Below are 23,960 nucleotides of genomic sequence, written 5' to 3' on the forward strand. Positions count from 1 at the left end.
ACTGAGGCCCATAAGTTATAAAGATGGAAATAGGCATCTAGGAATAATAAATTCATGTCGGGATTTTCACATACATTCATGTTTCAATAGAAGTTGTAGACAACAAGTACCCTTTTCTATTATTCAATCTCAGTAGTATCTTTTATTACTGCGACTCAAAGTGTTAAACAGTAGCCAGTAATATATTTACTTTGGGTGTGTAATTCAAATTCAAACTGAACCATTGAAACAAAATTACAGTAAAGAAAAATTCATAGAGAGATATTGAAAATCATTTCTCTTTTTCAGCTGAATATAAAAGGATTTTCAGCTGGATTACACCCTTTGTGAACAGTATTCTCATTTTTCGTTGTTGCAATTCACATCTGAATCGTGTAAAAAAGGATGGAAGAGATAGTAACAGTAAACCTCTAAAGAAAAGGATAAGAGAAGATGTTTTTGAAGACATAACTTACTTGAAATCTCACCTTATTTTTAGCTGAATATAGAAGATTACCATATCGGACTAATTTGTGATATAAAATCTATGTTTTAGAGAATATAATTGTTTTCTGTTCTACAAAGTACTGGCAGTGTTCCACCACCTGGCATGAAATAATGCTCAAAAAGTATTGTAGCCTATATCAATGCAGAAGGTCATTGTGTAGGCCTATTTGCCAGACGGCTCTATCGTGAGATTCACTGTCAACTGTTAACATTACTTATAAAATGTCTTGATATTATATGATATTTAATATCATCAATGCCAATTATTCAAGTTATGCTGACAGTTGAAAGTAAATCTCATTAAGATGCACTTGAAACTGTCAGCTTTCCTTACAAATATCATCAATGCTTCTTATTCAACCAATGCTGACAGTTCAAGAAAATCTCACTATACAGAACCATGACTGGGTACAGTTCACCAGGAACTTGGAAAAAATCTCATCTTCCATTATTAGCATCCTACCCATTATCCAAGCCTCCCATGTAGCACACAGACTTTGAAATAACGTTCAAAAACACGTTAAAATGTCAGACGAATCAACGTAATTATCAACGTTGAAAGTGGTTGAAAATAAGTTAAATCACTTTGAGAACGAGGATGATGTCATAAAGGATCGTGTAACGATTGGAGAAGTTTAAATTATAATATAAAGGTGAGTACAGATTTACGCGCCGCGAACATGAGCAATTCACTTTTAATCAGCTGATGCCAAGCTTTTTATATCTGTATCTTACCGTTTCTGTAAAAATACAGATATAATCAGCTGATTAAAAGTGAATTGCTCATGTTCGCGGCGCGTTTATCTGTACGCACCTTAAGGTTAACATAAAGGTTGAAATCCCAGTTGAAAAAACATTGAAAAGGGTTTGAAATTATGAAGTTGAAGAATTCAACCTCTAACGGTCTTCAACCATAACAACCAAATTTCAACGTTGAAAAAACGTTTTGTGCTATCTGGAGCTTATCCAGGTTTTTCCTTTTTCCCTGAAGAAAAACGTTGCCTTATGGTTTGTCAGTTTGTTGTGGGGGGACACAGTCCTGAGCGTCCTGCAGACCGGCGCACAAGTGCAGCATCAGCACTGTCATGGCCTGCAGTTTCTCCTCGCTTTTGCCGACCAGGAACGCGTTGCGAGCCTTGGCTGACGAGTCACAGCCTCCCTGCTCCTCTTGGGCCAGCTTCTTGTGCACATGGCTTTCAGCGTCGATCGCCACTTTCAGTTTTGTCATCTGTAACAGAAGAGGTGCGATTCAATCGGTTCAGAAATTCACTGAGTTACGGTTTGATTATTATAGAAAGTAGAAGGTAACCCATGCTCCGCAAGGGTCTAATTAATAATTTGACAAACTGAAAACTTGTCGTACTAAAATTTTGAAGAATTTGAAATAGATCTATAACCATCCTCGATAAATTAGGAATCTATATGAAAAATGTCAAGTTAATCAGTTAAGTAGTTCGGACGTGATGATGCGTCATTCGTGAATTTCCTATCCCGTACGTGTATGAGCCAGTTCTTTCCTTAATTATATTATAGATTACTATAGTAAGGTCCACGTTATAATGGTAGTGGAGAAAGATGGGAGAAAAACGATGTCTTGTCAATGCCTTCTATAGACGGTAGCTGATACAGGTTTATTGATGTGATATTAACGGTTAATTCTCTTATAAAATAATCAATTATATTTAATTGAGCTAGAAATTATATTTTTCAATAATTTCATAATGAATTTTCACAATTAAAATGAAATATTTTGTTAATTAATTATTAATTCTACATTGTTAAAAGACGATCTGGCAACAGAGTAAAGCGAGAAAGAGATAACGCTATACGCTTTGTTAAATGATAGACAAGGATAGAAATACCATTGCTGATCAAACACTGCCATTATAACGTGGACCTCTCTATAGTAGGCCTACCCTCTTAATAACTTACTTTTTCATACAAACACAACTATCTACGAACACTCATGTAATTTTCAAGTGTCAAAATTGCATGAGTGCTCAGAACTAGTTGTGTTAATATAAAAGAGTAATTTTCAAGTGTCGAATGGCATGAGGGCTCGAAATTAGTTATATTATAAAAAACGTTTAAAGAGGGTACTAGTAATTTCTATAATAATTGAACAATTTAAGTAGCTCTATTCTAATCATCTCATTACGAATCCTATCCCTTCTTGTGACCTCACACATTCATATTAGCATTCTCATTCCAGCCACTTCCATTCAATTTTCTTCTCTTGCCTCTTAATACAGGCCAGGTTTCCGCACCATACAACATAGCTGGTCTCACCACCGATCTGTACACTCTAACCTTCATCACTTCTAAAAAAGTATAATGGTAAAATTCACCGCACAATAGGTATGAGAACGGTAGATGTTGATACGAAAAGCATGGTAGATGTTGATACGCAAAAGCATGGTAGATGTTGATACGCAAAAGCATGAAGCAATAGCTTCAAAACTTTATATACAACGTCAAGAGTATCAACATAGTTTGAAGGTTTAGTTTGAATCAGTTTTTATCCAGATCTGTGTAATTAATATGTATGCCACTTATTGACTGAAATTATGACTGACCACTGCATCAATGCGCTGCTTCCTGGCGTCGGGCGGTAGGTCGGCGAACAGCTGGCGTCCCGACGCCTTGGCCTCGTCAAGACTGAGCTCGTCGTCGTGATGGGGACGTGACAGCAGCGCCTCCAGGGCGGCGCCGATCTCGTCGCGACCGCTGCCGTCGTCCGCGACTGCGAACAGCGCCGCTCCGTCCGCTAGCGACGTCTTCAGAAGCGACAAAAATCATCAACAATTCAATTGCCACGTCATTCACAATATTAGCAGATAATAAATAAATAATTGAACAGTATCTTTACTCTATAATATTAGTAAAAGTGAAATTGGAAAGAATAGAATTTTATTGATAACTGTGTTACTAGGCTATTGCCTATTGTAACATCAAGTTTACAAACCATTTTCGAATCACAGATTGAAAAAGTAGGAGAAAATTAAAAAGATCATCTTGAATATATTTTATTCACCGGCTATTGGGATGCTAATCACTTTGGGTCAAAACATATAGTGGGGCGGCGAAGGTTTTGATAGAGAATTAATTGTCACCAATGTTATTAGTGACACATGATGGTAGGCAACTAGTTTTTCATTTAGGCAACTGAAAAATATACTTTCCAAAAATTTTAAGTTCACTTTTTATTTGACAATTATTATATTATTTTTCTGTTCACTTATAATTTGTTCATCAAGTACTTGTATTATTGATAAAGTTCAACATCCATAGATTATCATCCATCAACAGAATTGTATCATTTCTACTGCTGTTATTAGATTAAAAAACGTATTTCTTATTTTTAGAACTCGTGGCTGGAGCTCAAGGCTTCTTTTTCCAGTCACGCCAAAAACTATTGTATTTTAGTGATTATTTTTATCTGTAAATATTTCTTGTATTTGGCAATAAATTCATTCATTAGGGTCAAAACATAGTGAAGCCACGAAGGTTAGAATGTAGAATGTATTTTTAAAGGTGCGTACAGATATACGCGCCGCGAACATGAGCAATTCACTTTTAATCAGCTGATGCTAAGCTTTTTATATCTGTATCTTACCGATATAAAAAGCTTAGCATCAGCTGATTAAAAGTGAATTGCTCATGTTCGCGGCGCGTAAATCTGTACGCACCTTAAGAAGGCAGAAAAGAGGGTATAAATAATACATGTATCCAAATGTCTCAGCTTTCTTCTACATTATACCACAGAGAAAAGATGACATAACGATAGTAGACAGAAATCGGTTTGAGTTGACAAAAATCGGCTTGAAATTTGGAACATAAACGACCTATAGCCTACTATATGGGATTCTTCTTATAGGTACTATCTTTTCTCTATGCTTCTATCCTACCATAGTCGCTCCAATATTATTGATTCATCACATTGATTCATCAGCATTATTTTCAAATTTTCAAAACTCTCAGCTACCTTATCTGATACACTATACCTTCGCCCCTCCACTATGTTTTAACCCTAATTATAAGGGAGTGATCCGTGGTCTAGTGGATAGAGTGCTTGCGTAGCAGCATAGAGATCCCGGGTTCAAACCCTCTTAATACCAAGAGTTTTTTAACCAGATCACTTGTGTGATATCGGATGGGCACGTTAACTGTCGGTCCCGGCTGAAGTATGACATTCGTAAGGCCTATTGACGGCTTAAATTATATATTCAGGCGGTGGGACCTTCCCGCAAGGGACTCCCTACCAACAAAAGTCATACCACAGAATTAATAATAGCAGATCATTATAGAGTTTTCTCTGGTCATACGAATTTACTTTTTACCCTAATAAGAGTAAATTTACCATTCTTATTAGGAAATGATATTTCTTAGTTGTCTATTTAATTTACCATCACGTGTCACTGATAACATTAGTAAAATTCTCTATCAAAAATATACGATGTTACATGCTTATACATAATTATAAAGTTACAGGAGGTGGACAGTATATTTTGCGCACACCGACAAGAAAAGAGTGCAATAAACAGTAGCAGGGGGATTTAAATTCTAAAATTACTGAAAATTCTTTTCATCTTTGAAGGATCATTCTTCTATTCTTCTAATTGAAATGACTGAATAAGTATGTTGGACAATACTTATGTGAATTGATCAGGTTATTGTTTCTCCATTCTGTTTTCTTTGGTAATTACAATGAACAATAAGGAAAACTAATAGGTAGTGTAATTTGGTCCACATGCGCAAAATTTCACATCCCAAAAATATGTTTCCCAAAGTGCAAAAGAAACCAGTGATGAATTTATAAAATCATTCATTAATGAAAAAATTGGCTATCTACATTTATAATCTCAAATGCTTAAATCGTCAAGGCATACAATCACTTTTACCGTATTATAGAATTGAATTAATAATCGCTTTTACCGTGTATTATGGAATTTAATTAATCATCATTATCTACGATTAAATTATTGGTTAAAAACCAATGAACCCCAAATTTACGAGAAAACTGATGGTTTTTGTTGCTTATTCAATGTTTCAATTATAATCATGATACAAGCATGTTATGGTCCACATCATAAAATCAATGTGATCTTTCGAAAAAATATATTTTGCAATGATTATGAAATCAAACATATAATTTTTAATCAACTTTGAAAGAAATATGAGTAGGTAGTCGACTACCCCGGTACCTATATTGAATGAACTTTTTGAAATTTTACCGAAATGTACCCATTTTTACAGTGCACCAATTATCAGCATGTGAAATATATTATTTAGCAGATATTTTTTGAAAATCAATGTTCATAAGCTGGTGAGAAGGAGAAAGTTGTAAAGCTTAGCACAGTTTGGGAAGAAGAAAATCTCAAATGAATTATGATCTCATGCAAACCCTAATTCAGAAATGGAATGATTTATATTCATAGTTACGGTACAGAATAAAATGCTATCAATAATAATTGATATTATATAATTATTGTATATTTATTTCAGATACTGTTGCTAGTGAGATATTGTGATATTTATTTATCCATAATGAAAACACTGGGATTTTGTCAAAAAATATCACTTATATATACTTATAAAATAACAAACATGTTTAGACACCAATGGTGTCATCATCAGTCTAGACTGATCATCAGACTGATTGATGACACCATTGGTGTCGAAACATTTGTTATTTTATAATAAATAAGTGATATTTTTGACATTTTAAGGTTTTTAGTATATTTATTGTTAAAATTATTTGATTAGTTCAATTAATATGACTGTATTATAGTGAAAATCTTTTTCTGTTTCTTCAATTGTATAATTTAAGTTCTATCAATATCGGGAAGTTTATTGATTCAAATAAAACATTCAATATCTACATCCCTAAAGCAGCGTTTACACTAAAGTTATTAACAACATGTTTATTTCTCCATCCTTATAGATTCCATTGGATTAAACATAATTTATCATACACATGATGAACATATGATAAGTTGTGTTTAATCTAATAGAATCTATAAGGACAGAAAAATAAACATTTTGTTAATAACTTTGGTGAAAACGCAGCTTAATAAAGTCAATAGGTACTGAAAAATTATACTATTTATTTCTGAAACTTTTATAACAGCGAATTGTAATGATTACATTTCTTACTTTTAAGGGATTAGATGCAATATAAAACATGTTTTTAAGCCATTAAAAAAATTGTTTAAATCCTCTGAAATCTTTTACAAGTTGATATTCTAGTCCCGTAGACAATGTACCTTTTACCTGTGTAATTGAATAGCTTAGGTAGGCCTACAATATGTTTGAGATTTATTTAGAAGACGGGAGAGGATACTAAACGAAAGGCACTAGAGAAGAAAATAACAAACTTACTTCTCTTTTAGTCGTCCTGGTGTAGGAGTAGAGCAAGATAAAGTGTTCGAAAGGACAGAGAGGAAAAAAGAAAAGACAGAATTCAAAGTTAAAATGAATAAACCACCATCAAAGATAATCTGATATTAAGATCTCATGCATCTACGTAGTAGGTAGGATCTTTTGATGAATAGCATGCGAGCTACATCTATGGTGGAATGCATTAACATGCATTTTATAATACTTAAATTGAGCTTGTTAATGAAAATTAATATGGGAATAATTGAAGATAAGAATGTGATAGTAGGCTACTATAAGATATTTTTTATTTTCATAACTGATTTTTCTCAGAATGATAAGAGGATACTTACTGTAAATGGAATCATCAAGAAGTAAAACAATTTCTCGTGGATTTAATATCTGTAAAAATGACTGTAATGGAATCATGTTTCATAATAACGTGAAGGCAGGAAATTTCGATTAGAATAATTTTCACCTAAAAAGCTTCTCAACAATGAAATAAAAATAATGATGATTTTGAATAATCGGGATGGTTACCCAGAAATTATTATACATCTTTAGGTGTATTTTAATTTTTTTTCAAATAAAGTTTGCTATTAATAATATGCTTGTGCTTCTAAGCAAAAATGAGTTTGTCTCTAATAATTTTATTACGATAGACAAAAAGTGATGCCTTTCTCGATGAATTATTGCTAGTATTAATTAAAATTTTGAGTTTACAATATTAGACCTCGACCAAGTTTAAGCATCACTTCAGGCCTACACGGAACTACTGTATTGCTTTGGTGATATGCTATACCAATGTTTGAGAAATAGTTCTTAATTTCTCAGAGAAATTCTCATCATTCAATTGAGCAACAAGAATTATTGTAAAGGTAAATTATTGATTTGAAATTAATAGCATTAAAAATGGAAGTGCGTCACTTTCATTTCTTATCAAGTTGTTTATGTTAATAGTTAGCATTTTATTTGTTCTTTTTTTGTATAAGACCTCTCTTCAAAATTTACGATTTGATAATATTATTGTTCATGACTCATATAGGATTTGAGCCTTTACATAAAAGATCTTTCACCTTTGCAGGTACCATTTTACTCTGATATCAGTAACTTTTCACATAAAGATTATTATACTGAATTCTTTATAAATGCACATGCTAATCTGTCTGTTTTCTTCTCCTGTATAATATCTGTCTTTTGAAAATAAATTACATTCAATTCAAAGGGAATGATTTCATTTTCATTCAATTTCTTGTTGTTCTCATACAAGTTAAGAAACAGAGAATTATGACATTTAAGCTAAATAGATCAAGCTATCAGGAACTAATAGTTTGAAACTGAATAGAATGAAACGCATGTAGACCTTGTCTTTTAGAACTCATTTCATGATGCAGAATTTTGCAGCCAGATCTGCATTAAAAAAGTTTAAATGATGAGACTAGATTCAATATGGGATTATTTTTACAAATTTGCGGACTGCAGTGTGCCAGTCAGATAAGGGACACAACTCCGCCTAATAAAGATTTTTTCATTTTCATTTCTTTTTCATAAGGTGCTGTTAATCTCTGATAGACTGACGTCGGAATTTATTTATCTATTCATGGATAAAATAGTCGTGATGTGTTCGAATAGATTTAAGATTATGTCATCATCCCATCTCATTACTGAACAAGTAAATAATTTTACTTTTGTGGTAATCAACCATGAAAAATCCTTCCAAGGAGATAAGGAAAAACACTGGAAAATATAAAGTTGATCACTGAACCAGCAGTGTAACAAGCTATTGGTGGTAATTTTTAAGGATCAAATCAATAGCTTGTTAATGATAGAAATAATCTAGTTACTCATGTGAAGGAAAAGGAAAACATAAATTATATCCTAGATAAATTTTGAATATGATATATTTAATTATAAAACTAATTGTATACATCATGTATAATCAATTAAAAATGATTACATTCGATCATCTACTTTGAAAATAAATGTCATTTTTTATACCATACGCAAAAAAACAATCTAAGGTTTACATTTACATATTGACTAGGATCACAGATTCTTTTCTACTGGAGGATGTTTGATTCGAAAGCAGTGCCAAAACTTCAATATGAATAAATACTCTCATTATGTATACCATGTACGAAAATTAGATATACTACTCTATCGTTTTAAACCTTCTTACTAAATACTGTATGTTATTCATGAAAATTGAATACCTAATGTACTTCTACAAAAGATAAAATAAAAAAATGAAAAAGATTCATTAATTTCTAAATGCATTTATAAATTATTGTATTATAATAATACTACAATACTGGTATGATGATAGCATCAGTTAAAATGATCATTCTTTTCAATTACGCACGAATATAATAATTATTGTTCTCGTTAATTTGATAATTATGGATGTATAATTTTTTCTTGTACTTATGCAATGTAAACAATAAATTGAAAATTTCAAATAATGAACATGGAACGGTTTTTTTTAATAGATGTTTGGGGGGGGACCAAAACGAATATTGCTCATTGGTTCATGAACATGACTGAGTGTAGAAAATACAGAGCAATTGAAAATTGGTTAATGATGAACAGAAAGTTCAGAAAATGTTTTGGCATAATAAGGAAGGTACTAGGGAAAATATACGTATCTGCTGATGTACAATCTTACATTGGATCTCTTTTTACTTTAGATTACAAACTAATTTTTTCTAGAATAATAAGCTAGACAACTTTTAGATTTCTGTTGATTTTTTATCAATCTTCTTGAATTAACTTACTTCATTTATTTATTTTTATTCGACGATGTAATTATTTATTGAGGGTTACACACTTAGTTGGGTTGTATCATACAAGTGACTTCCAGTTCATCTCTAAATTGGACTAGAAATGCATCGAATGACTAGTCTTGTGAGATTCATTGATGTCTAAAAAGCAGCTGCAAAAGTGTTTTTACATTAAAACAATCAATTTCTTTGCAAAAATACGACAAAACTCAACAATTTTGAATATTATTATCAAAGCTTGGTTGCCTATATTTCATTTATTAATAATATATAGTATACAAATACAATATGTATGTACAAATTTTTTATGTACAATCCTATAATTATTTATTATGGCAAAGCCCAAAGCGTACTGTTCATTTTAATACATAACAATAATGAATTAATCCTCAAGATATGTTCAAAAACCAATTTGTGAACAAAATTCATCCAACGATCTCTATGTCACACAACTTGGAAAAGACTAACTTAAAAATCTTGATTGCTACTCGAGAGCCCTAATTCAAGTTGAAGTATAGTTTGCAAAAGACAAAAGAAAATTGAATTACATAACAGGTCGCAATGAACAACGAAATTTAAATAATTAGAGCTTTGAGTTCATTTTAAAACTACACTAGTATAAAATCTATTATCATATCCTGTATAAATATTCACATTATCATTTTAATTTTTCCAATTCCACTCTTTATTGTGAAGACATATATATTTTAGATACCGTAGAAATTTATTCTATTTTTGTCGTACCGCAATATAATTTTTAACTTGTATTGAGATTGTGTTCGGTTGGATGGTAGATTAGAAGTTTCTATAGCTAATTTTTGATACGTTGCCACGTCAAATTGCAGCACTTCAAGGTAAACTGTTAGGCTAGTTTCACACTCATTCGGTTCGTTCCGTTTTCGGCAAATTCCGATAAGTGTGAAACGGTAATTCGGTACCGAATAGAAACCGCATAGAACCGATCGCCCACTTGACTCTAATAAATTCCATCAGGTTCCAATTCGTTGCTAGCGAGAGGCTACTTTCACACACTTTCGGTTCGGTTCGTTTTCGGCAAATTCCGATAAGTGTGAAACGATGATTCGGTTTGAATTCGGTACCGAATAGCAACCGCATAGCACCGAATGCCCCCTCGACACGAATAGTTTCTTCATAATCGAATTCGTTGCTAGGGAAACAGGAAAAAACAAAGTCTTTTACACACGCTTGCCTTTTTTGTTTTCATTTTAACCTGATATCGTGATTATCTGTTTCAAAGTTTTCCAAGTCAAAATCATATGGTCAATTCATTTCTGTTAGCCACAGGAACATTGTTTTCTCAATGAATAGTTTGCTAAAAAATATGAAAGATATAAATTAAAACTCAGGGATTTCTTCAATGGAGAGAAGAGATGAAGTTTATATACCATGTGTCAAAGCAAGGAACAAATTTTCAATTTAAAAAAATAATCTCTGAGCATCCAAAATTAACATAATCAAAAAGAAACTATTCAAATAATTCACAATTTTTAATTAACTTTAGAATTTTGTTGTTCAAGAAATAACATCTTACAATTTAACACCAGCTGTTATATTTAAATATATCAGCATGAACTGTGAAAATCCAAACACAGCTGTGTTTTAGAAGAAAATACCTAATAAGAACCGTACGAATTAAAACCTGACATGTATCATGAAAGCCTCATTCGTTTTCGGTAACGAACCGAACCGAATGAAACCGAATGCGTGTGAAGCTAGCCTTATAATGTAGAAAAAATTGTCAAGCTATCTGGTTATTTGAGGTTGTGAAAAGTTTAAAATTATTTGGAGGAACTCGGACATTTATTGTAATATCTGAAGTAAAGGGTATTCAAACAAATACCGTGCTTGAAAAATCGAGTATTTCTTCTAATATACTTGGAAATTTTCATCAAATAGTTGAAAATACTGTTTATTATCCTAAAACAAGATCGATTTGAGATGAAAAATAAATAAAACAATAAGAAATGTCCTGCAGGTATTTCAAGATCATGTGTAGACCTACCTTACTCTGAGTTCTTGCTTAACCGGGCTACCTGCTCTATATGTATGAATTGAAGAAGTAAGTTATTTTCATAACTTCGTTCACGTATATACCTAGTGAAGTCTGTGTTAGGGTGCTAACTTTTATTGAGGTTCTGAATTTTCTTAAAATATGACTAACAATAATTTTTGAACAACTGGACATGAATGAGGAATTCATTTAATTTAGCACAGCATGAATGAAACATTCTTTCGAAAGTTGACGCTCTTATGAGTCTTGAACTTGAGAAATATGAGGTGAATATTTGCTGAATTTTTCGAACAGTTTGAGGTGAGTTAGGAGGACTTGGAGCGTATTTTGGTGGTGCTGACCAATATAAACGGTCATCCTTCCATCGGGGATACCACGCTCTCGTTACCTACATAGATATATTAGATACGTGATACTCACAATACATAATACAGGGCCAACGTTTTCCAAAATATTATGTAAATACCGATTTTTCATTCACGCATTGACTGAGAAAAACTGTTCTGTCAAATTACCGCATATGTGTGAAAAATATTTTTCTGATAGAGAGGTGATATTTAGTGAAGAAATTATTAGAATTGAGCTCAAAGTAACTATAATAGTTATTATACTGTATATGGGATATTCTATCATTCAACTTAGAGTGTATATTTTTGCAAAATAAATTCAAATTTCAACTACTTCGTCAGCCTATATAAGCGGGCTCAATGCAATTGCAAAAAAAAACTAATGGAAATTCTAAGCATATTGATTAAGAATTGCTTAGATTTAAATAGCTTTTTCGCTACAGAAGCTTCAAAAATACATTCTACTACATGCGAATATAATTATTGTGGTGGCGTAAGCTAATGTAGGCTATCTCTTTCCATGCTGCACTGCTATATTATATGATTTCTACAGTATATCAATGTCTACAATAAAAGTTACTTATAGGTGCTAGCAAATAATCCAGTGCGGTCAAATCACTCACTTTTTGAATTTGATTGAAATTGAACTTTTTCTATCCTACCTACAGTATAATATAGTTGATCGCCTGAGAAGTGTTTTCCTGTATTTTAGTTCTAAGCGTAAAGCTTCAGTGGTAATGCGGAGTCATGATCAAAAGTTATTCAGAGAGAAGAGTGATCTATGGGGATAATTCATTTGAAGTGATACAGAGTGAAATAAAAAAGTGAAAGAAGCGATGTGATTCTTCTGTAATTGGACTGGAAATTGAAATGAAAATGCTGGGTATTGAGCTCCGATAATGGATGTAGTGCATTGAATTAAATTGATTCCTTCATTTTAAGATAAGGATGGCGAAGTTAGGGCACAGGCCCTCTCTTACAACTGACCCTCAACCATGTGTCATATAACCTTATTCAAACATAAAGTTTTCAATTATTTGAAACATAATATAGCTTATAATTGTCAATAATTGTTTGTAAATCTGTTTGCGTGCCAAGATTAATTATTTTATAAACACGTTTACTATGTCAATAAAATAAAAACATTAAAGCAAGATTTGTGTTGTCTTGAAAGCGAAGCTTACATGTATTGTATAAATGCTGTAGTAAATGTTGTTTATTGCTGTTGACTGTTTTTGTTACCTGTTATTTACTTCATTTTTATCTACGACCATGTTACAACTTGAAAATCATAATATTTTAGCTGAGATTAATATAAACGGATATCGAAATAAATTTTTCACAGAGATAAAAAATCGGATGTCTAGTACACGGTACCAATAACGTAGGTATATGATTCAATCTACCATTAGTACTAACTTGGTCACCGGGCGAACATTTCGGTTATATAATATTGTATTACCGTGCACAATTATTGAAATATACCTAATCTAAATCTCCCTCAAAATATCCTCCTTATCGACCATAACTGATAAGAGTTCCAGTTATAATCAAGTCAGCCAACACACTATTTGAAAAATTACACAAATGTTTTCTAATAAAGTATTTTAATGGGGCTACTTGAAAGTTAAATTATTAAAGAAAATTACTAACTAGCACCAGTACCGTACTAAAAAATATAGAACTGGTAATAATAATTTTCTATAATAATTACTAAAATATTATTCAATGAGTTAAAATAGTACATTATATTCAACGACTTCAAATAAGCGATCTGAAGCTTGCTGAAGAATTCAGTTCAGTTATCTTGTTTTCGGAAAGGTCTACTTTATAATATAGGATAAATCAATATGCAATTTCATTAAAATACTAAATGAAAAAATCGATTTTTCTTCTACCAATATAGAGTGGAAAGGGATCACAAGTTTTACTTGCGCAAATAATTAAAAATTGACCATCAGTGGTATTGTCTTATTATTATGTTTGTGAAGCAGCACATTTCTATATAAATGCTATATTATAATGCATTTACTTATAAGTGAGCAGGCTTGCATGCGTATACACTTTTACGTCATATACGTTTTTACAAAATAGATAATACTGTACACATTATTCCAAGTACTGTATTATTTGTTCTACACAGTCATTTATCTAAAAATTTAATGCTGAAATTCAAGTTAATCTTGAAATAAAGGCTATAAAATAAATATCTCCGATTCAAGTTGAAAAGAATATTGAGAAAACACTACACATCGAATCTAAGGATGAAACTAATTTGTCTTTTACTTCAAAATTAATTTTCTTGTAAATTAAATGTACGGTAGCCTGCCACCTCTGAAACTAACAAATCGAAAAATAAACTATTTGATAGTTTTAATAAGATGAGGATGCCATTTTATAGCTGCATCAGATAAATATTATCAATAAATCAGTGATAATAAAAGCAGTTTGTACAGGCAATAATTTACAAAAGTCCAAAACCAAAAGAGGAGAAAAATTTACTGATAGAAATAAACATAGTCATTGAATGTCAGCATGTGTATAATATCAGATCACCATATCATCACAATATCTTGGAGAGAAAAGTATTATGTGTGCCATGATAATTATTATTGATATAACAATAATCAATTCATTGATCGGATTCAGCCAAGGATCAAATATTTTTCAATTTTTATCAAAGCAAGATTCATAATAGAACAAGAAAAATCCCAAGGTTGAACTAACTTTGTTTTGATTGTAGAAAATTGCAACAGGTAGAATACAATTTATTGTACCGTATTTGTAAAATGAAATATTTTGGGATTCCGAAGAACTCGATCAAGGGTTCATGCTCATGACATAGTTGATTAAACTTGTAGGAAACTGTCATTTATTTCTTCGTAATAGATTCCCAATCATTTCACGAAATGGTATATTGATATGACATGTAAAACACGAGATTAAATTTATATAATTTCACAAATAACATTTATTTGGCAGAATCAATTTTCCATTCAATACTGTAGAAAAAACATCAGCCCCCAAAATTTTATTTATTTATTCGTGGACAGAATATAATTTATACTAAACAAATTTCCCTCACTTCCACCAGATCTAACTTATATTCATAACAAATTCAGGATAAACCAGTTCTCAAATAAAAATTATTTTAATGCAATTTCACATTAATTATTATCAAACCCTTATTGGATGGACATACAACTTTGGACGGATGCATATACATCATATCCAGTGGCAAATTCACAAACCTTTCAGAAATAATTATTTTCATGAACCAAAAATTACAAGGACAGAATCAAGACTATACTTGGGACCACCGACATTCCACCCTGGAATCTCCTCACTATGGTGCATTTCATGCTCAACACCTCTGGCTAGATTGTAATCACCATAATCAGCTATTGTAAATCATTAGTTGGTCAGATGTCTTATTACTATAGTGAGGTCCACGTTATAAATGACAGTGGATAAAGATAGAAGAATAGCGATGCCGATTCTCTGCATCAAGTAATTATATTTTTACACTGTCGAAAACATAATTGGCATCGTTGTGGACCTAGAAAAGGATAGTACCACCGGCTTTGTCAAATGATAGACAAACCAAAACAAGACAATGATAGCAAAACCAAAGTTGATCAAATACTGTCATTATAACGTGGACCTCACTATATCAGAGGTGGTAAGTTATTTCATAATAGGCTAATTATCTAATTTTATAACTCCAATTTAGATTTATATCAACTCCTTTAACTGATACTAACCACACAACTTATTTATTCTGTATTTTAAAAATCTATTATATTATTATTGAATTATTTTTCTTCAATTATATTTTATTATAAATGTTCAAGTTGACAGACATCATTGTATTATGTTAATAATTGTTCCTCTCTCGGGAATGTGTTTCTCTGAATTTGCCCAGCTAACACAAACATTATTTTGTTCCATTGAGATTCTTTTTCATCTTCTTTTTCTTTTCCCAACCTGCCATTACAGTGAAGGGGTCCCCGAGCCTCGGCGCATCCTCTTCCACGCTTCCCAATCCTCAGCCATTCAAGGTAGCACTCCCAATTCATTATCGGTCTACCTTTCCTCCTTTTTCCTTATCTCCTGGCCTCCACCACTTTCTTTACCCTTCTACATTTCTCCATCTTGGTGACATGCCCGAACCATTCGAGCTGCTTCTCTTTTACATCCTCACACAGCACCTACCTACACACCATTCAAGGTAGCACTCCCAATTCATTATCGGTCTACCTTTCCTCCTTTTTCCTTATCTTCTGGCCTCCACCACTTGCTTTACCCTTCTACATTTCTCCATCCTGGTGACATGCCCGAACCATTCGAGCTGCTTCTCTTTTACATCCTCACACAGCGCCTACCTACACACCTTTGGGCAAAGGTTATCGGCCTTATCTCTTTTTCCCAGACTGTGATATTATAAATGTTACTTGTGCGTGCACATAAACAAACCTGAAGCTCTATCGGCTGAGAGAGAAAATAGCTATCCGTGGACATAGTACCAGTGAGTCCGTTCCTTTACCTAGAAATTGAGTTACCAACGACCTATAGGTGCACATCATTTCCAAAAAACGGCGCCCGAATTTTCACATTTTTTGAACAAGCGCAATCAATATTGGCAGCGTTAAAGTCGACAATTTCTTGCACTCCAATGGCAAAGATCTCAGTACCAAAGTTAAAAGTCCCAATTCTCAGTTTTGGATGAGGATTGAGATCAGCTCATCCATGTTGTTGTGTTTTGTGACAGTCCAAGAGCCAGTTGGCAAATAACACTAACTTGAACACAATGCTACCAACGTGTTTTTCTCCATCAAGCTTATATGTGCCTACCGAGATTCTCAATTTCCTGGTTTGTGTGTAGATTGGCGACCGTGTTATCAACTCTCCTAAAACAAGCGTTTCAATATGGAAAACAGATGGTGTCAGAAGACATCTAGTTTTGTCAGCTAACTCACCAGCAGCCGCATTGCCAAGTAGAAGAATGATTACTTCTTGCTTGTTTGTGTCTAGTAGATCGATTGCTACTTGCTGGCTTGTGTATAGAAGAGTGTGTTTTTTGATTGAGTTTCGGCAGCTGAACGTGAAACATCCATCAGTAGGGAGTTGTTGCTGTTTCCAGAACTGGTCGAAAATCTACTCAGTTCATTTCCATTGGCGGCCCAAAGCTGCGTGAATATTTCTCGGAAGCGACTGAGCGTGTGATTCTTGTTCTGTGAGTGGAGCAGACCCAACACATCCAGTTGCTTTTCAAACATCCCAAGCCCAAAAAATGATTGCACACTATTAGTACGGTCAAGACAATCGAGGCCGTTAGTTCTGATTGTGCCTTATTCAATACAATTTGTTTCCTATTCCTCCCCCAATGTTTGAAATAAAAGCCGTGAGCTTGCATATGATCATCAACTTTGCTCTTCAATTAGTTGAGGAACTTCAGAGTTTCCTCCCTGCTTTCTAGATGCTAGTCAAATGATGCAAAAGGAATGTCTTATTCTGGCAAGTAGGTGTGATGAGCCTCAAATGCCTGGCTCCTCAGTGCTTCTCCTTCTTTACTAAGAGACTATTTCAACAGATTGACGAAAACCTGATGACCGTATTTTTCTTTCAAATCCATCACATGCTTTTGGTAAGTTATGACGGTAGGTAGGAATTCCCTGAAAATTCTCACTTTTTATGATCCAACCTTGATTCCAAGCTGCTCCCAGATTATCGGCACTGATCCCCGAATTTGTACATACGATGTGTATGATTTATTATAGACAATAATTTCTTCAGTCTCAAAATTGGCTACAAAGCCTTCGTCATTCAGTCCTCTAAGACTGAATCATGTGCGTGCTCTTTCAAGGCATATACGAGGAAAATTATGGCACCTGCTATTCTAGATCCCACGAGCACTGTGCTAATCTGAACGGATTCACAAGTCACTTTCAGTAGCCACACTTGGCATTTGATGCCGGCCATGATGAAGGGAAAATGCAGAGTTCGATTCCACATGAATCTGTTGTCGGGTTGGAAGACCTTTGTTCTCCTCTGGGCACACATTGTAATATCACGGGGTGGGTTATTGCCGGGCATCCATGAAAAATAGAACATTCCAGAGTTCAAAAACTTCTTCAGATCGGTTATTTCCTCATTGTCAGCACACGGACCACGAAGAGGAATAAACATGATTTGCGTGATGCGATAAATACTGGTAAAACCATCACCTAGATCGCCCACAAATGCCATTCCGGTTACCATTATAAGATATTGTCCTGAAGTTGCAGTCAGGATACCCAAAGTTCCATAGGCTTCGCATAATTATTTGTTTCCTTTTTTTCATGTCTTCCAACTCAGTTCGTTCAAGAAGGTTAATAGATTGAGACTGTGGAAGTAAACCGGTTCCACATTTTGCTTCTCAAGTAGAATGCTATAAGACAGACCAGGAGTATTATACTCAAAACTCTTAGATCCTATACCAAAGCCATTTTTGTAATTGAACCTGAAGTGACGTGACTTGATACAATAATTATAAATTACACAACTATTTTCGCAGACAAGTACTGGATACCAATGTTCATCACATGCTGACATGTATCTCATTATAGATTGATGATTAGTTACTATATTCAGTGCTATACACATTGCATTGTTGCTAACGACTTTTGTTCAACTTGTAATAATGGTATTATTATCGGCTATATTGTAACTTTATTTTTGTTTTATACTCTGTGACAACTCTTTTCTTGATCTGGCCTACAGAGCTCGAAGCATCACAATAAGGACTGATAAGAAAGGTGGGTAGGTAGGTAGGTCTACTTACCAACCAATTATTATTGATTTATTTTTCAATTTAATTTCGTTAAAAATGTGCAAATTGACAGATATCATTGTATTATTATAATTATAATGTATTATTGTTTATTTCTCAGGAATGTGTTTCTCTGAATTTGCAACACTAACTCAAAGGTTGTTATGATACTTTGAGATTCTTGTTCATCTCTCACTCACAATTGAGTGAGATTATCCCCTCCCTCTGTCAACTTTGGGTACGGGTTATCGGCCTTGTTTCCTTTTACAACGGTACTCGCGAAAATAGTTGTGTAAATTATAATTATTGCATGAAGTCACGTCACTTCAGGTTCAATTACAAAAATGGCTTTGGTAAAGGATCTAAGAGTTTTAAAAGAGTATAATACTCCTGGTCTGTCATATAGCATTCTACTTGAGAAGCAAAATGTGGAAACTGGTTTACTTCTAGAGTCTCAAGCTATTAACCTTCTTGAACGAACTGAGTTGGAAGACATGAAGAAAAAGGAAACAAATAATTATGCGAAGCCTATGGAACTTTGGGTATCCTGACTGCAACTTCAGGACAATATCTTATAATGGTAACCGGAATGGCATTTGTGGGCGATCTAGGTGATGGTTTTACCAGTATTTATCGCATCACGCAAATCATGTTTATTCCTCTTCGTGGTCCGTGTGCTGACAATGAGGAAATAACCGATCTGAAGAAGTTTTTGAACTCTGGAATGTTCTATTTTTCATGGATGCCCGGCAATAACCCACCCCGTGATATTACAATGTGTGCCCAGAGAACAAAGGTCTTCCAACCCGACAACAGATTCATGTGGAATCGAACTCTGCATTTTCCCTTCATCATGGCCGGCATCAAATGCCAAGTGTGGCTACTGAAAGTGACTTGTGGATCCGTTGAGATTAGCACAGTGCTCGTGGGATCTAGAATAGCAGGTGCCATAATTTTCCTCGTATATGCCTTGAAAGAGCACACACTTGATTCAGCCTTAGAGGACTGAATGACGAAGGCTTTATAGCCAATTTTGTTGAGACTGAAGAAATTATTGTCTATAATAAATCATACACATCGTATGTACAAATTCGGGGATCAGTGCCGATAATCTGGGAGCAGCTTGGAATCAAGGATGGATCATAAAAAGTGAGAATTTTCAGAGAATTCCTAACTACCGTCATACCTTTCCAGAAGCATGTGATGGATTTGAAAGAAAAATACGATCATCAGGTTTTCGTCAATCTGTTGAGACATTCTCTTAGTAAAGAAGGAGAAGCACTGAGGAGCCAGGCATTTGAGGCTCATCACACCTCCTTGCCAGAATATAAGACATTCCTTTTGCATCATTTGACTAGCATCTAGAAAGCAGGGAGGAAACTCTGAAGTTCCTCAACTAATTGAAGAGCAAAGTTGATGATCATATGCAAGCTCACAGCTTTTATTTCAAACATTGGGGGAGGAATAGGAAACAAATTGTATTGAATAAGGCACAATCAGAACTAACGGCCTCGATTGTCTTGACCGTACTAATAGTGTGCAATCATTTTTTGGGCTTGGGATGTTTGAAAAGCAACTGGATGTGTTGGGTCTGCTCCACTCACAGAACAAGAATCACACGCTCAGTCGCTTCCGAGAAGTATTCACGCAGCTTTGGGCCGCCAATGGAAATGAACTGAGTAAATTTTCGACCAGCTCTGGAAACAGCAGCAACTCCCTACTGATGGATGTTTCACGTTCAGCTGCCGAAACTCAATCAGAAAACACTCTTCTATACACAAGCCAGCAAGTAGCAATCGATCTACTTGACACAAACAAGCAAGAAGTAATCATTCTTCTACTTGGCAATTCGGCTGCTGGTGAGTTAGCTGACAAAACTAGATGTCTTCTGACACCATCTGCTTTCCATACTGAAACGCTTGTTTTAGGAGAGTTGATAACACGGTCGCCAATCTACACACAAACCAGGAAATTCAGAATTTCGGTAGACACATATGACCTTGATGGGGAAAAACACTTTGGTAGCATTGTGTTCAAGTGAGTGTTATTTGTCAACCGACTCTTGGATTGTTACAAAACCCAACAACATAGATGAGCTGATCTCTATCCTCATCCAAAACTGAGAATTGGGACTTCTAACTTTGGTACTGAGATCTTTGCCATTGGAGTGCAAGAAATTGTCGACTTTAACGCTGCCAATATTGATAGCGCAAGTACAAAAAATGCGAAAGTTCGTGCGCCGTTTTCTGGAAATAATGTGCACCTAAAGGTCGTTTGTAACTCAATTTCTAGGTAAAGGAACGGACTCACTGGTACTATGTCCACGGATAGCTCAGTCGGTAGAGAACCAGTTTTCTCTATAAATCTGTTTATTAATACGCACACATAACATTTGTAATTTCATAGTCTGTGATCACAATATATTGTTTACCACAGTCGAGATTGTTAAACCCTCAAGTTGATAGTGGGAAGGGGTAAGCACCCTCAATTGTGAGTTAGAGATGAACAAGAATCTCAATGGACAAAATAACCTTCAAGTTAGTTGGACCAATTCACAGAAACTAATTCCCGAGAAAAAAACAATTATACATTATTAACAATTATAATATAATGATGTCCGTCAACTTGCACATTTATAACAAAATAAAATTGAAGAAAAATACTTCTATAATAATTGGCTGCTGACAAGACCTTACCTTATCACTCCTTATCATGAAGTTTCGAGCTCTGTAGGCCAGCTCAAGAAATGTGTTGTCACAGAGTATAAAACAAAAATAAAATTACAATATAGCTGATAATGGTACCGTTATTACAAGCTGGACAGAAGTCTTTAGCAAACAATGTAATGTGTATAGCACTAATACAGTACCTAGTCATCAATGTATAATGAGAAACCCGTTCTAAAGTTAGCATGTTATCAACACTGGTATCCTGTCCTTGCCTGTTGCATAGAACTCCACCCTTTTCAAACTCTGCAACTCTGCCAGGAATGGTTATATGATAATTGGGGAAAAACTGTTTTATTTGTCAACTCCAGTGTTATTAATTCAATTTCGTGTCGAAACCTACGCATCTTCAGCTGCTGGTTTCAACACAAACTAGTCCTGTAATTGAATTAATGAAAATTGAGTTGACAAATAAAGCATTTTAAAAAAAATAATTCTGGAGAAGTTTCACAACGTCAATACATATTCAAGAATGTTTATAAGATATGTAGAAATATAATGAACAACCAGAATATTCGATCTTAATTATGAGAATAATTCATTATTCAATAATGAAAAGATATACTTTCTTGATGAATAATGTAGGAAATTGATCATTATTAAGAAGATTCAACAAATAATATTGAATTAGTTGACTTGAATCACAGCAATCTTCATCGCTTCCTATAGTACCGTAGATTGCTGTGATTCAAGTCAACTAATTCAAAATTATTTTGTAGAATCTTCTTAATAATGATCAATTTCCAACATTATTCATCGAAAAAAGTATATCTTTTCATTATTGAAAATGAATTATCAATAAGTAAACGTGATAGCTATGCCTTCCTATCATTTTCACTGACTTTGAATCACACTATAGTGGAGAGAATCCAAGATGGTCCGTCGACTTTGATCCTGACCAGTCTACCGAAACAGTTTCCTGAAACATGTACACTTTCTTGGCCGCTTCGTGCGGCGAAGCGACTTGTGTTTGAATGTGATCCGACGTATCATGGCACACATAACCTTTCTGACCATGACTGAGCAGCAAGATGCGTGGAGAAGAGGTCAGGCGGTCACCTTTCGGCTGGGCGAGGGCGAATGCTGCGGCGACGGTGGCAGACTGACAGACCCGCCTGGCACACCGCTCGGATGGCCGCCTGGTGGGGCTAGGTTGGTGGCAGAGCCGGCCCGCTTCAGGCCTTTGGTGGCGACTGTCGCTAGCAGTGAGCTGAGCCGGCGGCCTGTCGGTGTCGCTCCGGCCACAGATTGGCTACCCTGTAACATGCAAAAACATGTCATCAAAGCTAGAATACCCACAATACACAATCCCAATGTACAAGCGGCAGCTACTAATGAAGACTTCCTACGACCTGGACAAGCTAAAAATAATAGTAGAAAGTGTATTATATAAAGGCATAAAGAAAAGATATCATAAGATTTATAAGTTAACATAGCTATCTTTTTTCTATAATACTGGCTACCGTTTTTTTTAATAGAATTTATTACCAAAAATAAAAGTATACAGTCTACTATCCGGGATGAAGTAAACTAGTATACTAGTAGAAGTGTATTATATAAAGGCATAGAGAAAAGATAGCATAAGCTTTATAAGTTAAGATAGCTTAGATAAGATTATCTAAGCTATCTAACTTATGAATCTTTTTTTATAATATAGGCTACTGATATATTTTTGAAATAGAATTGATTGCCAAAAATAACCAAATATTTATATTATAAAAAGTACATACAGTCTACGATACGGTATGAAATAAGAATGGCTACGAGTAGTGTAAGAGATATTATTTTGAAATTAGACTACTATGTAAGTAGGCTACCTACTTGAATATTTTTGAGTTGGTATGACATATAATTTATTGACAGAAATATTCAAATTAATGGAACATTTTCATCATAAATGCTGTGGGGATTGTTCCATAATATAATAAGAACACAATATTTATGTTTTCTACCTAGTTAAGTTCAACAAAAATATTTAGGCCCGGTTTCTAGGACAATTATATTAAATTTAATTAACTATTAAACCTATAGATTTAATGATCCATTAGATCTAATAAGTGCCCAAGAAACCTTTAAAAATTTGAAGTTAAGATTATTGTAACAGAACATCAGAACAATAATGATGATGCCAAGTAAATTTTGTCATTTCTGTGAATAAAATTATCTGGAGTAGAAGAGAAAGTATATTGTGTTTTAATCAGAAATTGATATAAAATTAAATCAAAATTGTTTAAATTATGCACAGCCAGGTACGGAGATATGGGTGATTTAGAATAGTCCCTAAACTCAGTTTTACGAATGCATTTGTGGGTTTAAGTGGAAGAGAGGGCTCTTACTGCCTTAACTTCGCCCACATCACTTGTAATGTTATAAAGTGCTAATAAAATACATTTATCTATC

General features: G+C 34.0%; 1 protein-coding gene across 5 annotated transcripts in view; it reads right to left on the reverse strand.

Annotated features, from left to right (window-relative positions):
* Positions 1-535: 535 nt before the first annotated feature.
* LOC111053899 (PDZ domain-containing protein 8) overlaps positions 536-23,960 on the reverse strand; it is a 60,955-nt gene continuing 37,530 nt past the window's right edge. For 4 of the 5 annotated variants that reach the window (XM_022340835.2, XM_022340836.2, XM_039432920.1 and 1 more), the window contains 3 exons: positions 22,620-22,817; positions 3,063-3,263; positions 536-1,714 (listed from right to left, as the gene is read on the reverse strand). In XM_022340835.2, the coding sequence (XP_022196527.2) occupies positions 1,490-1,714; positions 3,063-3,263; positions 22,620-22,817 (624 nt within the window). In that variant the 3' untranslated portion in view covers positions 536-1,489. Of the gene's footprint in view, positions 1,715-3,062; positions 3,264-6,867; positions 6,884-22,619; positions 22,818-23,960 lie in introns of those variants that run through there. The other variant, XM_039432921.1, reaches the window with a different exon arrangement.

Source organism: Nilaparvata lugens, chromosome 7 (assembly GCF_014356525.2).
Source record: "Nilaparvata lugens isolate BPH chromosome 7, ASM1435652v1, whole genome shotgun sequence".
NCBI lineage: Eukaryota > Metazoa > Arthropoda > Insecta > Hemiptera > Delphacidae > Nilaparvata > Nilaparvata lugens.